At 48.4% G+C, this 11378-nt stretch overlaps 1 protein-coding gene across 2 annotated transcripts; it reads left to right on the forward strand.

The window, feature by feature from the left end:
* Positions 1-4644: 4644 nt before the first annotated feature.
* On the forward strand, positions 4645-6876 carry DIRAS3 (DIRAS family GTPase 3). 2 transcript variants are annotated; one of them, XM_008921933.2, is made up of 2 exons: positions 4645-5514; positions 5760-6876. In XM_008921933.2, exon 2 carries the CDS (start codon positions 5845-5847, stop codon positions 6439-6441), a length of 597 nt encoding a protein of 198 aa, XP_008920181.1. In that variant the 5' UTR covers positions 4645-5514; positions 5760-5844; the 3' UTR covers positions 6442-6876. The 2 variants fall into 2 exon arrangements, with proteins under 2 accessions (XP_008920181.1, XP_017927540.1); XM_018072051.1 differs by having other exon boundaries at positions 4645-5281; positions 5760-6651.
* Positions 6877-11378: the final 4502 nt, after the last annotated feature.

An 11378-nucleotide genomic window follows, 5' to 3' on the forward strand; every position in this document is an offset into this window, starting at 1 on the left:
GTGGGTGTCAGGCTCTGCTCCCAGGGAACAAGGGACAGGACAAGAGGAAACAGCTTCAAGTTGCACCAGGGGAGGTTCAGGTTGGATATTAAGGAAAAATTCTTCAGGTAAGGGTTGTCCAGCCCACAGGCTACCCAGGACAGAGGCTGATTTTCCATCCCTGGAGGGATTTAAAAGCCATGTGGATGTGACACCTGGGGACATGGGTTAGTGGTGGCCTTGGCAGTGCTGAGGAACGACTGGACTCGATGGGCTCAGGGGGCTTTTCCAACCTAAACAATTTCATGATTCTGTGACTTGCGCTTAAGGAGTAGTGGAAAATTTGATGAAAACAGATTAAGTTCAGTATCAAGAGCCTGAAGTCCCCTTGCAGGAAGGGCTGCCCGGATAAATCGGACCTGAGAGGGAATGGGAGCTGAGCTTTAGGCAGAGCCTGTGGCTCTATTCCCTCTGCAGCTCCAGCTACCCTGCACGGTGAGGAACTCGGGCTGCTCCCAGACAGACCGGAGGCAGTGCAGCGCTGTGGGACCTAATGAACGGCAACAATGCAAATTAATGAATTCCCAACGACTGTAGAACCGCTGCCCCCTCCCACACACTCCTCTCCCGGGTGTCGCTGCCCAGGCGCGTCCTGCCCTGGCAGAGCTCTGCTGCCACCTGCTGCCACCAGAACCTGCTCCCGCTGGACTGAACACAAACCATCGCTCCCTCATCTCTAAAGTGTGGGAAATTGGCTGATGTGCAGAAGCTCCCATTGCCAGAGAGGTGCTGCTCGGGGTCTGGGAGCTTTGTGTGTCTGTGCTGCTGTGCAGGGACACACTGAGAACTGGGAGGAATGGGAAAAGCCACCTGAGAGTAGCTTTAAAGTCTGGCTGGGGTGGCTGTTGAGCAACCAACATTAGCAAAGAGAAAATGGGTTGTGTAAGACTTTTCTGGGTGAGCTGGGGACCACAATTTCTGAGGTCAGAAAAGGGTCTTTGATTGGAACAATTTGTTTTCCTTATTGTATTGTTTTCTGCAGGGGCAGGAACTGAACTCAGTGGTCCTTGTGGGTCTCTTCCAATGCGGGAGTTTCCATGATTCTGTGTTTCCTTAGAAATCTGAGACTGGGAGGCACTGGGAGAACTGGGCTTGGACCCCGATGCCCATCCCCCTGAAAGGGAGGGAGCGTTACAGCCTGGAAATGCTCAGGGAAGGGTGATGTGAGTGAAGGCTCTGTGGCTGTGTCTCACCGTGTGCCTGCTGGATGGAGCCAGCCTGTGTGTCCCAGCTTAAAAATAGGAGACAACTTGTGACTGGGTGAGATCCCAGCAGGGATCCGAGATGGTGCCCAGGTCTGATGGTGCTGTTGGCACTGGATGAGGAGAGGGAGGTGCTAGCATTTCCTTGTTGTCCTCTTCAAAGCTGCTCTCAGCAGCCCGCAGACAATCAGAACATTGTGGGACACTGAAACATGTTCCCTTTCCCACCCCACATTCTGTAGCCCAAGGCTACAATACCCCAAGGCTATTTTCTGGATTTTGGTACGATGGAAATAAAGGATTGCTGGGGACAGAAGGGCAGGAGACGAGCTCTGGTTCCTGTTGTAATGACTCACTCCTGCCCTCAACGATGGCATAGTCAGTGCACTTTTTGGGGGGGTAAAATAAGCACTAAGCAGCGACAGGTTTATTTTTGGAACGTTTTGCTCTGTGGTGGGCACACAGACATGTCACGGGTCTGCTTCCCACTTAGCACCTGACACCGCATTGCACAAGAGCCGGTGGCTCTTGGGAGTTTTTCCCTCTATTATAGGAAATCAATCCGAGCTTCAGGCTTTAGGTGTAGAGGTTTAAATAAAATATGAGCTCTCCTCACGGTTATGATTACTGGCACCTTGTGCTTCTCCATCTCTGAAGTGTAAGTGTGGCAGGGGCAGAGGGCTGTCCATGCTGGTCCCTCCTCACTGCCATGCCAAGCACTGGGATATCAGAGCCCTGCTCCCCATGGAAGGCTGCAGGTTGGGCGTTTGTTTCTGGCTCAGCTGAACTGATGTGTGGTGGCTCCATGCAATGAATTCCTTGATGAAATGGTTTAAATAGTGTCCCATCCTTTAGCTATTTCATTATTTCACGCCAAGGGAAGTTTATATCCATTATAATAGGTGGAATTTGTGTTTTCTCCTATTTTTCTGTCCTCATTTTGTTGAGCTTAAAGCCCTCCAAGAAGGGCACTCTTCCAAGTACAGCCCTCATTCATGAGATGGATGTGATGGCTTAGCAATAGCTAAGCCACTCTGGTACATTTCCCAGTGAATATTGTACAGGCTGGACTGCACTCCCAAGTCTCAGCATTGCTGGGAAGAAACATCCTGTCTGGTAAGCAATATGCACCACTGACATACAGCCTCTGGTTTAATAATAATTTATGTAATTCCAGAGGAAAATCCTTTTTCTGTCTTCACCTGCTGCCTCATACCTTTCCACAAGAACTCGTGACATTCAAAGCAATATTAAGGAGATGGATGGAATGGCTGTGAAGATCCAGCTCCGTCTCCCACACGGAATAGAAATCCTCCAGAGGAAAAGCAGTGGAAATGGAGCCCAATGAAGACAGAGCAGGATGGGTGCCCATCCCTGAGTCTCCCTGCTGTACCCCCAGTCACTTGGATACCCCTCTGCCGAACCCTGGGAGCTTTTGGGGGCTGTTGGTGCTGTGCTGTGCCTCATTTCCTCAGGGAAATTACACAATCCCTGCAAGTCCCACGGGAGTCCTGACAGAACAGAAACAATCCCTGGCAAAGTCCCCACAGAAAAGAGATCTTGTTATTGTCAGCCATCCCTCCTGTAGGTCCCCAGTGCCGTCCAGCACCTCACAGCTCAAGGAATTTCCCAGACAATTTTCCAGAGCAGCAGCAGGAGCAGGCCTCAATCCCCGCTCCCTCTGTGCTCTGCTTCCCTGAGGGGCTCTCTCAGACAGCTGATTTCCATTTAACATTTCCTTTTGGAATTTTTCTGGCTGTTGTCAGCTCCATCCCAAGCAAATCCTGACCAACAGTGGGACACTGAGCCAGCATCTCATGGCTGTGTCCCTCCCAAGACAGAGATACTGTCTAGGACACGGCTCTCCATCCCTTCTTTAAGGAAGCCAGAGTAATTCTTTTACCTCTGTTAAGTTGACTCACAGCTTCTTTCCTGCTTTCTGACTGGAGGAGGGTCATGAATCCTTCCCTGAACACAGAAGCCTCTTGGCTTCTCATGTCACCTTACTTATGCAACAATTATCTCTTAGAAAGAGATATTATTTAAATACCTCTTAGAGACAAGTATTGGAAATCTTAGAAAATATCTGAAAATAGGTAACTGCCTTTGAGTAAACAGAGTGAATTAGCTAGTCATTCCTAGTTAGGATTTCATTGTGGCTAATAAATACCCCATAAACACCAAAAATGATAGTTTATAAATACCTCATAAACACCAGAAATGATGGTTTGTAAATCAGCTCTGAAAATCCACATTAATTATGGGATTCAGGCAAAGTGAATGACTTGCAGGTTATGAGTCTTGCCACAAACAAGTCATTCTGCCTGGAGAGACAGGAACAGTAAAGGTATGACATAATGATTAGACAAAAAAATCCACAGCAGTATGAAGTAGGTCTAAAGAGACACTTTTTGTTGGTCTAGGATAGGAGGGAAACATTACAAGGCTGATAGAAGTGGATTTAAAAAAGGTGGGAGAACACCACAGAGTCAGTGATGCAGCAAGGATTGGAGAAATTAAGACATGATAACCTGGAAAACCACAAATGGTTTGGGAAGAACGAGCTTGGGGAAGGACTGAGAAGTGTTTCCTCCACAAGTGCTTTGACTAGAGAAATTCCTTAACTCAGAGACAGAAACACAAACAGGAATGATAATGTCTACAAAAATTGTTTTTGTTGCCCGGTGTGCAACAAGCCAATAATGAGAGAAGAGACACTGGTGATTTATTTCAGAGTTGAGTGCCCAGTGTAATTTCACAAATCCAGCACCCCAACTATCAAAACTTTTTACTACTTATACATTTTAGGTCAGTGGGTTTCTTGTGTCACTGGTCACGATTTCCCCCTGCCAGAATCACCTTTTACCCCATCAGAGCTGATTTCAGCACAATTGCTGAGTTGGCTTTATTAGTTTCTTCCTTATCTTGGGAGTTCTGCCAAATGTCGCTGTGGCCTGTAAATTCTGCATTCTTTGCATCCGCTATCAGTGGAAATTCTTCTTCCTAAGCTTTGTTAACCTCAACCCAAGGTCTGAGATCACTGCAACATGTGGAGCCCTAAACCTTAACAAAGCAATTCTACCCACAAGTAATTTGTTTTTCTAACACCTGAACATCACTTAGAGCTCGTTAGTTGCTGGTTCATGGATTAAATCTCCCTTCTTGTTGATTAGGCTTGAAAGTATGCAAAGATTAAACAACAGAGAACATCAATTCTGAAGAAAATTTTACACATTGCACGTTTTGCAATATGACCAGGCTGTAAGAAAGCCACATATTGCCCCAACCATGAACAATTCATTAAATGCGTTAATTTTTGAGCGCCCTCCACAGGCGCCGGCGGCCATTTTGGGGCGTGAGGGCGGGCGGCGCCTGGGCGGGAACGGGCCGTGAGGGAGAGCCGAGCCCATGGCGGGGCCCCGCGGGCAGGAAAGGGTCGTGAGAGGGAGCCGAGCCCATGGCGGCGGCTGTGGCGGAACGGGGCGAAGAGGAGCCGGGGGTGGCTCCCAGCCCACGGCCGCCTTCTCCTGTCAAGCACCGGGCTGTGCGTGCTGCACTCTGCCCGCAGAGAGAGCATGCGGAGAGGCGGCGTTTGAGGAAATTCCTAATAAACCAGGAGACACGCGACTCGTGATTGTGATACACAACGACTCTGTTTTATACGTCAGTGTGAGGGAGACAAAGTCATGGAATCACAGAGTATTCCGAGTTGGAAGGGACTCCCGCGGACATGGAGTGGACCTTGCTGGCCATGGCCCCAGGGCTCGGTGATTTCCCCGGGGAGGGCTGAGGAGCCCTGTCAGGGCATCCCTGCCCCGCTTAATGACAGCGGGGGCGGAAAGCAGAGCTGTATTAAGTGTTTGAAAACACAATCAGACTTAAGCCGGGAGATGCTCAGGGTGACTGAAAGCCGGCAGAGCCTGTCAGTGCTTGGGCGTCTGCGGCGAGGGGGGCTGAGGAGACGCGCCTTTGTGCGTGGAGTGAGAGGGATGGAGCAGCACAACTCGGCTCCAGCGGCTGTAACTCAAGTGGTCGTGCTGGTAATTTATTTATTTTCATGGGGGTTTTGAGGGGAAGGCTGGATATATGGAGGCACGGAGCCTCCCCTCCCTTCCGCGGCGGCGGAGCTCCGGGCGGGGGGCGCCGCTTCCCTAAGGTTGGAACACACCTTCCCGGGGCTGGAACACACCTTCCCGGGGCTGGAATACCGCTTTCCCGGGGCTGGCAGGCGATTCCAGTCCGTTTCGCTGCTCAGTGGAGCTGATGGCTACAGGTGAATTCCTTTTCGCTTTCATGCGATATATGGCTGGGGGAGACGGAGGGATAGTGGCTTATTTCAAGGAAAAAGGATGGGAGAGGAGTGACTTATAATTGCTTATCTCAGTAACGTACCGTAACATTACCGGGATGGTATGAAGGGTTCATTTTTCTTTTTCTCTCCCCCCTTTTCCCCCTCCCTCTCCCTCTCCCTTTCTCCCTCCCTCTCCCCCTTTCCCCCCTCCCTCTCCCTCTCCACAGCCCACCTCTGCGTAGGGCTGTGTAAACTTGGAGGAACTCGGGTATTTTCAGTGCAGACCTTCACTCGCATCGCCGCGCAGCCAAGATGCCCGAGCAGAGCAACGATTACAGGGTGGTGGTGTTCGGAGCAGCCGGGGTTGGCAAAAGCTCCTTGGTCCTGCGTTTTGTAAGGGGGACTTTCCGGGAAACCTATATCCCCACCATCGAGGACACGTACCGGCAGGTGATCAACTGTGACAAGAGCATCTGCACGCTTCAGATCACGGACACCACGGGCAGCCACCAGTTCCCTGCTATGCAGCGCCTCTCTATATCCAAGGGGCATGCCTTCATCTTGGTGTACTCCGTCACCAACAGGCAGTCCATGGAAGATCTTCATCCCATCTTCGACCAGATATGCCAGATTAAAGGGGACATCCAAAAAATCCCCATAATGTTGGTGGGGAACAAAAGTGATGACACACAGAGGGAGCTGGATGCCAGCGAGGGGCAAGCTCTGGCCAGCAAGTGGAAGTGTGCTTTCATGGAGACATCGGCCAAAATGAACTACAACGTGCAGGAGCTGTTCCAGGAGCTCCTGAATCTGGAGCAGAGGAGAACTATCAGTCTCCAGGTGGATGGAAAGAAATCCAAGCAGCAGAAAAAGAAAGATAAACTGCAAGGCAAGTGCTCTGTTATGTGATTGCCTTTGGCTCTACTCGCTGCACAGTGTAGTCAGAGCGTGGATTCCCATGGAAAACACATTTCTGCCGGATGATTTGGAGGAATCCATGCCTTACAGAGCTGTTGCTTTTCTCTAAAACCCCCACTGGATTATTTTACATGTTGGTTTTAAAAAGGATGCCTTCTGCATGTTTATTTTTTTAAACCAATAAATGTGCCATGTTAACAATTACCTCTGACTAGAAGTTTTTAATGCGAGAAGTTTTACAGAGGAGAAAAATGTCTGTCAGAACAAACATCTCTATTCCTGTGAGTAAGCACCAGTTTTTAAATATCTCCAGCCTCTTAGCTTGAAGGAAATCATCTTTAATGTGTAGACTTCAAAAACTGTTTTCAGTAATCTGTTGACCAGAGAAAATCTCTAGCAAAGTGAGGCATCTGCACTAAAAATGAACATTTATGTGGCTCTGACTGCTTAAATTTTTGACTGACAGACCAAAGCTGCAATTTTTCCGTGGTAGAAATTAGGATTTCCCATGTGCTGTGCAGTTCCTGAGACTGGGAGTTACAGCTTTACCAGGTTATAATCAGGCTGTTTGCCTTTTTTTCCCGCTGTTCTCTGACCTACCCTGTTCACTGAGGCAGGACATTCCACGTGCTCTAGCTCCAAATCCAGGGGTGATTCTTTGTGTCCTTAAGCAAGAGCTGCCTCCCTGATGAAGGTAACTGTGGTTGTAAACACTAGACTGATGGTTGGGCAAGGATAGGGAATTGCCAAGATAACCATCGCTTGTTTTCAGTCCGAGGCTCCTTTTCTAGTCTTCCTGGAATTCTTAGATATTTGTTTTCCCCTCTTTATTCCATCCAAGTTACCCGGGTTTAGGTGAGACTTGAGACAAGTCAGTTCGGGTAACACTGCCTGGGGAAGAAACCTGGAAGGTGCATGTTTCAAGGAAACTCCTCTCTGATGGGAGCTTTTACCAGACATTTTCCACATATGAAAGGATTGGAGGCATGGGGTTAGTCCATCTCTTATCTCACTCCCCCAGTCTGGGTTTTTTGGCTGTTGTTAAAAACAGCTGAGCTTGATAAGTCTCATCTGCAGTGCATGGTTGAGAGTTCAAGAAAATAAATGCAAGTATTCGCTATCAGCCTCTGCCGTGGATCTTACTCCTTCCTGGAGAGGGCTGTCCATCCTGGGTACAGCTGCCCAGGGCTGGAGTCCCCATCCCTGGAGAGATTTAAAAGCTACATGGATGTGGCACTTGGAAACAGGGATCAGTGGTGGCCTTGGCAGTGCTGGGGGAAAGCTTGCACTCAGTGGTCTGAGAGGGCTTCTCCAGCCTAAACCATTCCATAATTTTGTCTCCTACTTTGGGTGCATATTAGCCCTACTTTGGGTGTGTAGTAGCCTGAGAAGACTGTAAGACCTCAGCGTTGGTCTGTAAATTTCATTTTTACACAGCAAAAAGGGTCTTGATGCGGGAGACTGAGAAGAGAGGAATTGCATCTTTTTATAGCACTTTTCTAGTGAAGTGATTTTATTGTTGAAGACGAACACAGTATGGAACAGAAGGTGCTGAAGAGTGCACCCAGGGGTTTCAGGCCCTTAGTTTGAAAGTCTTCATGTCTAGTATGAGCCAAGGGGAGGCTGCAAGAAACATGGGGAGAGACTTTTTGCAAGAGCACGGAGTGCCAGGACAAGGGGGAATAACTTCCCACTGCCAGAGGGCAGGGTTAGATGGGATATTGGGAAGAAATTCTTGGCTGTGACGGTGGTGAGGCCCTGGCACAGATTGCCCAGAGAAGCTGTGGCTGCCCCATCCCTGGAAGTGGCCAAGGCCAGGTTGGAGAGGGCTTGAAGCAACCTGGGATGGTGGAAGGTGTCCCTGCCCATGGCAGGGGATGGAACTGGATGGGCTTTAATGTCCCTCCCAACTCAAACCATTCAGGGATTCCGTGATTCTCTTAATCACTACTGGGTTTCAGTGTAAGGTGATGGAGAAGGGCCTTTTCTCCCAGCTCTCATTTGTTCCTGTTGCAGACTAATGCACAAAGCCATGAAGTTTGTATCCATGTGAGTATCTCACATACTTGAACAACTCTTAAAATTGGTGGTGGTGCCTGGTGCTCTCATCTCCTGTGTCTGTTCCTGAGCTGCTTTCCCAGTCTCCTCAGGCTGTCTCTACACACACATAGGGTCAGTCGGCTCTGTGTGTGCCCAGGCAGTTTGTCTCAGTTCCAGCTGGAGCCCTCACACCATTTGAGTCAGCAGAAAATCTTATTCATTGTGATTTCAGAAAGCCACGGAAGTTCTGCAGAAGGGTTTGGAGCTGGCAGAAAGTTGAAGGTTGTGCTTACTTGCCAACATCGGCACAAAGGCTCTGCTTCTGATTTTCCCTATTGGAGAAGGCACCCTACAAGCTCCCAGTGCAGGACCTGTGGTTCTGGCAAAGTTATGCAAAGCTCCTTGTGAGTCGTTTTGTTATTATTACAAAAATGATTTCAGTTCCACTGCAGCCTTCGAACCCCCTCGAAGACATTTTCTGTCTAAGCCTTTTTAAAATGTCAGGAGACCTAATAATGTCTCTACAACTCCCACTGCCTTCATGGAGATGCCTGTGCTAAGGATCTGCAATTACTCACCGAGCCAGGATGTTCTGGAATGTGTCATTATCGCTGTGGTATTCCCTGTGCGGGGTGTGGAGATCTCCGAGGGCTGGGATCTGTCAGAGCAGAGGGACAACTCATGGGAACAAAATAGGTTCAGTCCCACCTGCACCTGGGAGGAACTCTGAGGGAGCTGGGAGGGCTCAGCCTGGAGAAAAGGGGGCTCAGGGGGGACCTTCTGGCTGTCTGCAACTCCCTGATAGGAGGGTGGAGCCAGGGGTGGTTGGACACTGCTCCCAGGGAACAAGGGACAGGGTGAGAAGAAACAGCCTCAAGTTGTGCTAGGGGAGGTTTAGTTTTTATATTGGGGAAAATTCCTTCATGGAAAGGGTTGTCCAGCCGTGGCACACCTGCCTAGGGCAGTGTTGGAGTCCTATCCCTGGGGGGATTTAAAAGCCATGTGGATGTGGCACTTGGGGACATGGGGCAGTGGTGGCCTTGGCAGTGCTGGGGGAACGGTCGGACTTGATGTTGGAGGGCTTTTCTAACCTGAATGATTCCATCGTTCAAAGCTGCCTTTGGTGGCCATGGGAGGAGGTTCCATAGGACATGTGGCCATGGAGAGGCCAGGGTGGAGGTGCTGGGGTGCTCCTGGGAGCATCCCAGTTTAGGAACCTAGACCAGATGGGGAAAAAGTAACATCTGCTGTGGCTGCCCTTCATGCTCTATAAATAAACCATGTCTTGGGTGTGCCAGCTCAATTTGATTGTAAATTAAAAGCATGTCAATAAATATGTAATTGTGTTTCGATATAAACCGAACCAGTCTGGGGTTGTGTGTGTGTCTGTGTGTGTGTAATCTCTTGTTCTTACAAGAAGGGAAATTTATTTTATTGGAGCGGATGCTGCTGGGATGCTGGGCTTTGTAGTGTGAGGAGTATATGTTGGAAGGAAATGCTCCCACCTTATTTGAATAAGTGCAGTTTAAAAAAGTGAACAGATTTTTGGTTTGTTTTTTTAAGTAGATTTGATGAAAGACATCGACGTGAAATCATCTGTCAGCAGTGAAGAAGCGGTTCTGCTCTCTGATGGAGCTGGTCTGGCCTTGCACTACAGGTGTTGGTCTTACTTACCACTTTCCAGCACTGTGCTTTTTCAGGAGCTGGTGATAACATCTTTTTTATGGAGCTATTTATGCATCCTGTAAACCCTTCAGCTTGCAGACATGCCCTGACACTGCTCGTGCCTGGTGAGCAGGACAGGAACTCACTAATTCTCAAGTTGTTTTTCCCCTTTTTTTCCCCCCCTCATTCAATCAAGTTTTGTTCAACTCCAGACCTTGCTGGTTTTCTGAAAGGCTCTTCATGAGGTCAGATGTGGAGAGACAAGGTTATGGAAGATGCTGGCACAACTTGTTGAGTTGCTGTTAATGCCAAACATTTTGTATGTGTTTATCTACTATCAGCTATTGTATGATCATATGAATATTTAGATTAGAAGTTGTCAAATCAGAAGTATTCTAATGGACAAAAATAATAGCACTGCAGGCCTGATTTTTTTTCTGAAGGAATAATAACACCTTTAATTTTAAAGCTGTTCCAAGACTTCCTCTCTGCAATCCTGAAGTTCAAATATTTCTCAATTAATACCTATTATTTCCATGCAGCACTTGTTGACTGGCTTGAGGCATCTTCCTTCCCAAGTCCAACCAAGAAAATCAGTGTCAAGAGAAAACACCGGGGAAGAGAATCACAAACAGCTCTTCTTGCAAGAGAAAAATGTGAGCAGTAGCTAGAGTGTCCACCCACACATCTATTTTAAAAACAAGAAGACAGAATATTGCTATATTCCAATTCCTCTTCCCAGAGCAAAGCAGGCACACGATTAATAGAACAAACAGCTCAGAATAATAAGCAATATTGCTTTATATGCAGGGTCCACAGCCTTGAGGTGCCCAGCATGCTCTGGAAGAGTAAAAGCTCATCTTAATCATTGCCTGTCATCCTGTGCAGTGTTCTGTGGCCTAAATTAGGGACATCAAAAGCTTCTAAGAGCTAATGAAAATTCTAAAGAGGCTCAAAATGAACGGCACGTAGCAGCCTCCTGGTTAATCATGCTGCTCCGTGCCAGGTTAGACCTGCCAGTCCTAATTGTTTCCTTTCTTTCCCCTTTGGGAAAAATGATGAGATGTAGACGAGTGGAGGAAGCAGGGGAAGGCCCCAGTGCCAGCCCTGCCATGGCTCACTTGGTTTTGTTCTGTGTGAGGCCTTTACTAAGGATGATAAAACACTGGCACAGGTTGCCCAGAGAAGCTGTGGCTGTCCCATCCCTGGAAGTGTCCAAGGCC

This window comes from Manacus vitellinus, unplaced genomic scaffold (assembly GCF_001715985.3).
Source record: "Manacus vitellinus isolate BGI_N305 unplaced genomic scaffold, ASM171598v3 scaffold_21_pilon, whole genome shotgun sequence".
NCBI lineage: Eukaryota > Metazoa > Chordata > Aves > Passeriformes > Pipridae > Manacus > Manacus vitellinus.

Bases quoted from the DNA above. Each gene is read 5' to 3' on its own strand.
- DIRAS3 (XM_008921933.2), top strand. From the start codon at position 5,845: ATGCCCGAGCAGAGCAACGATTACAGGGTGGTGGTGTTCGGAGCAGCC.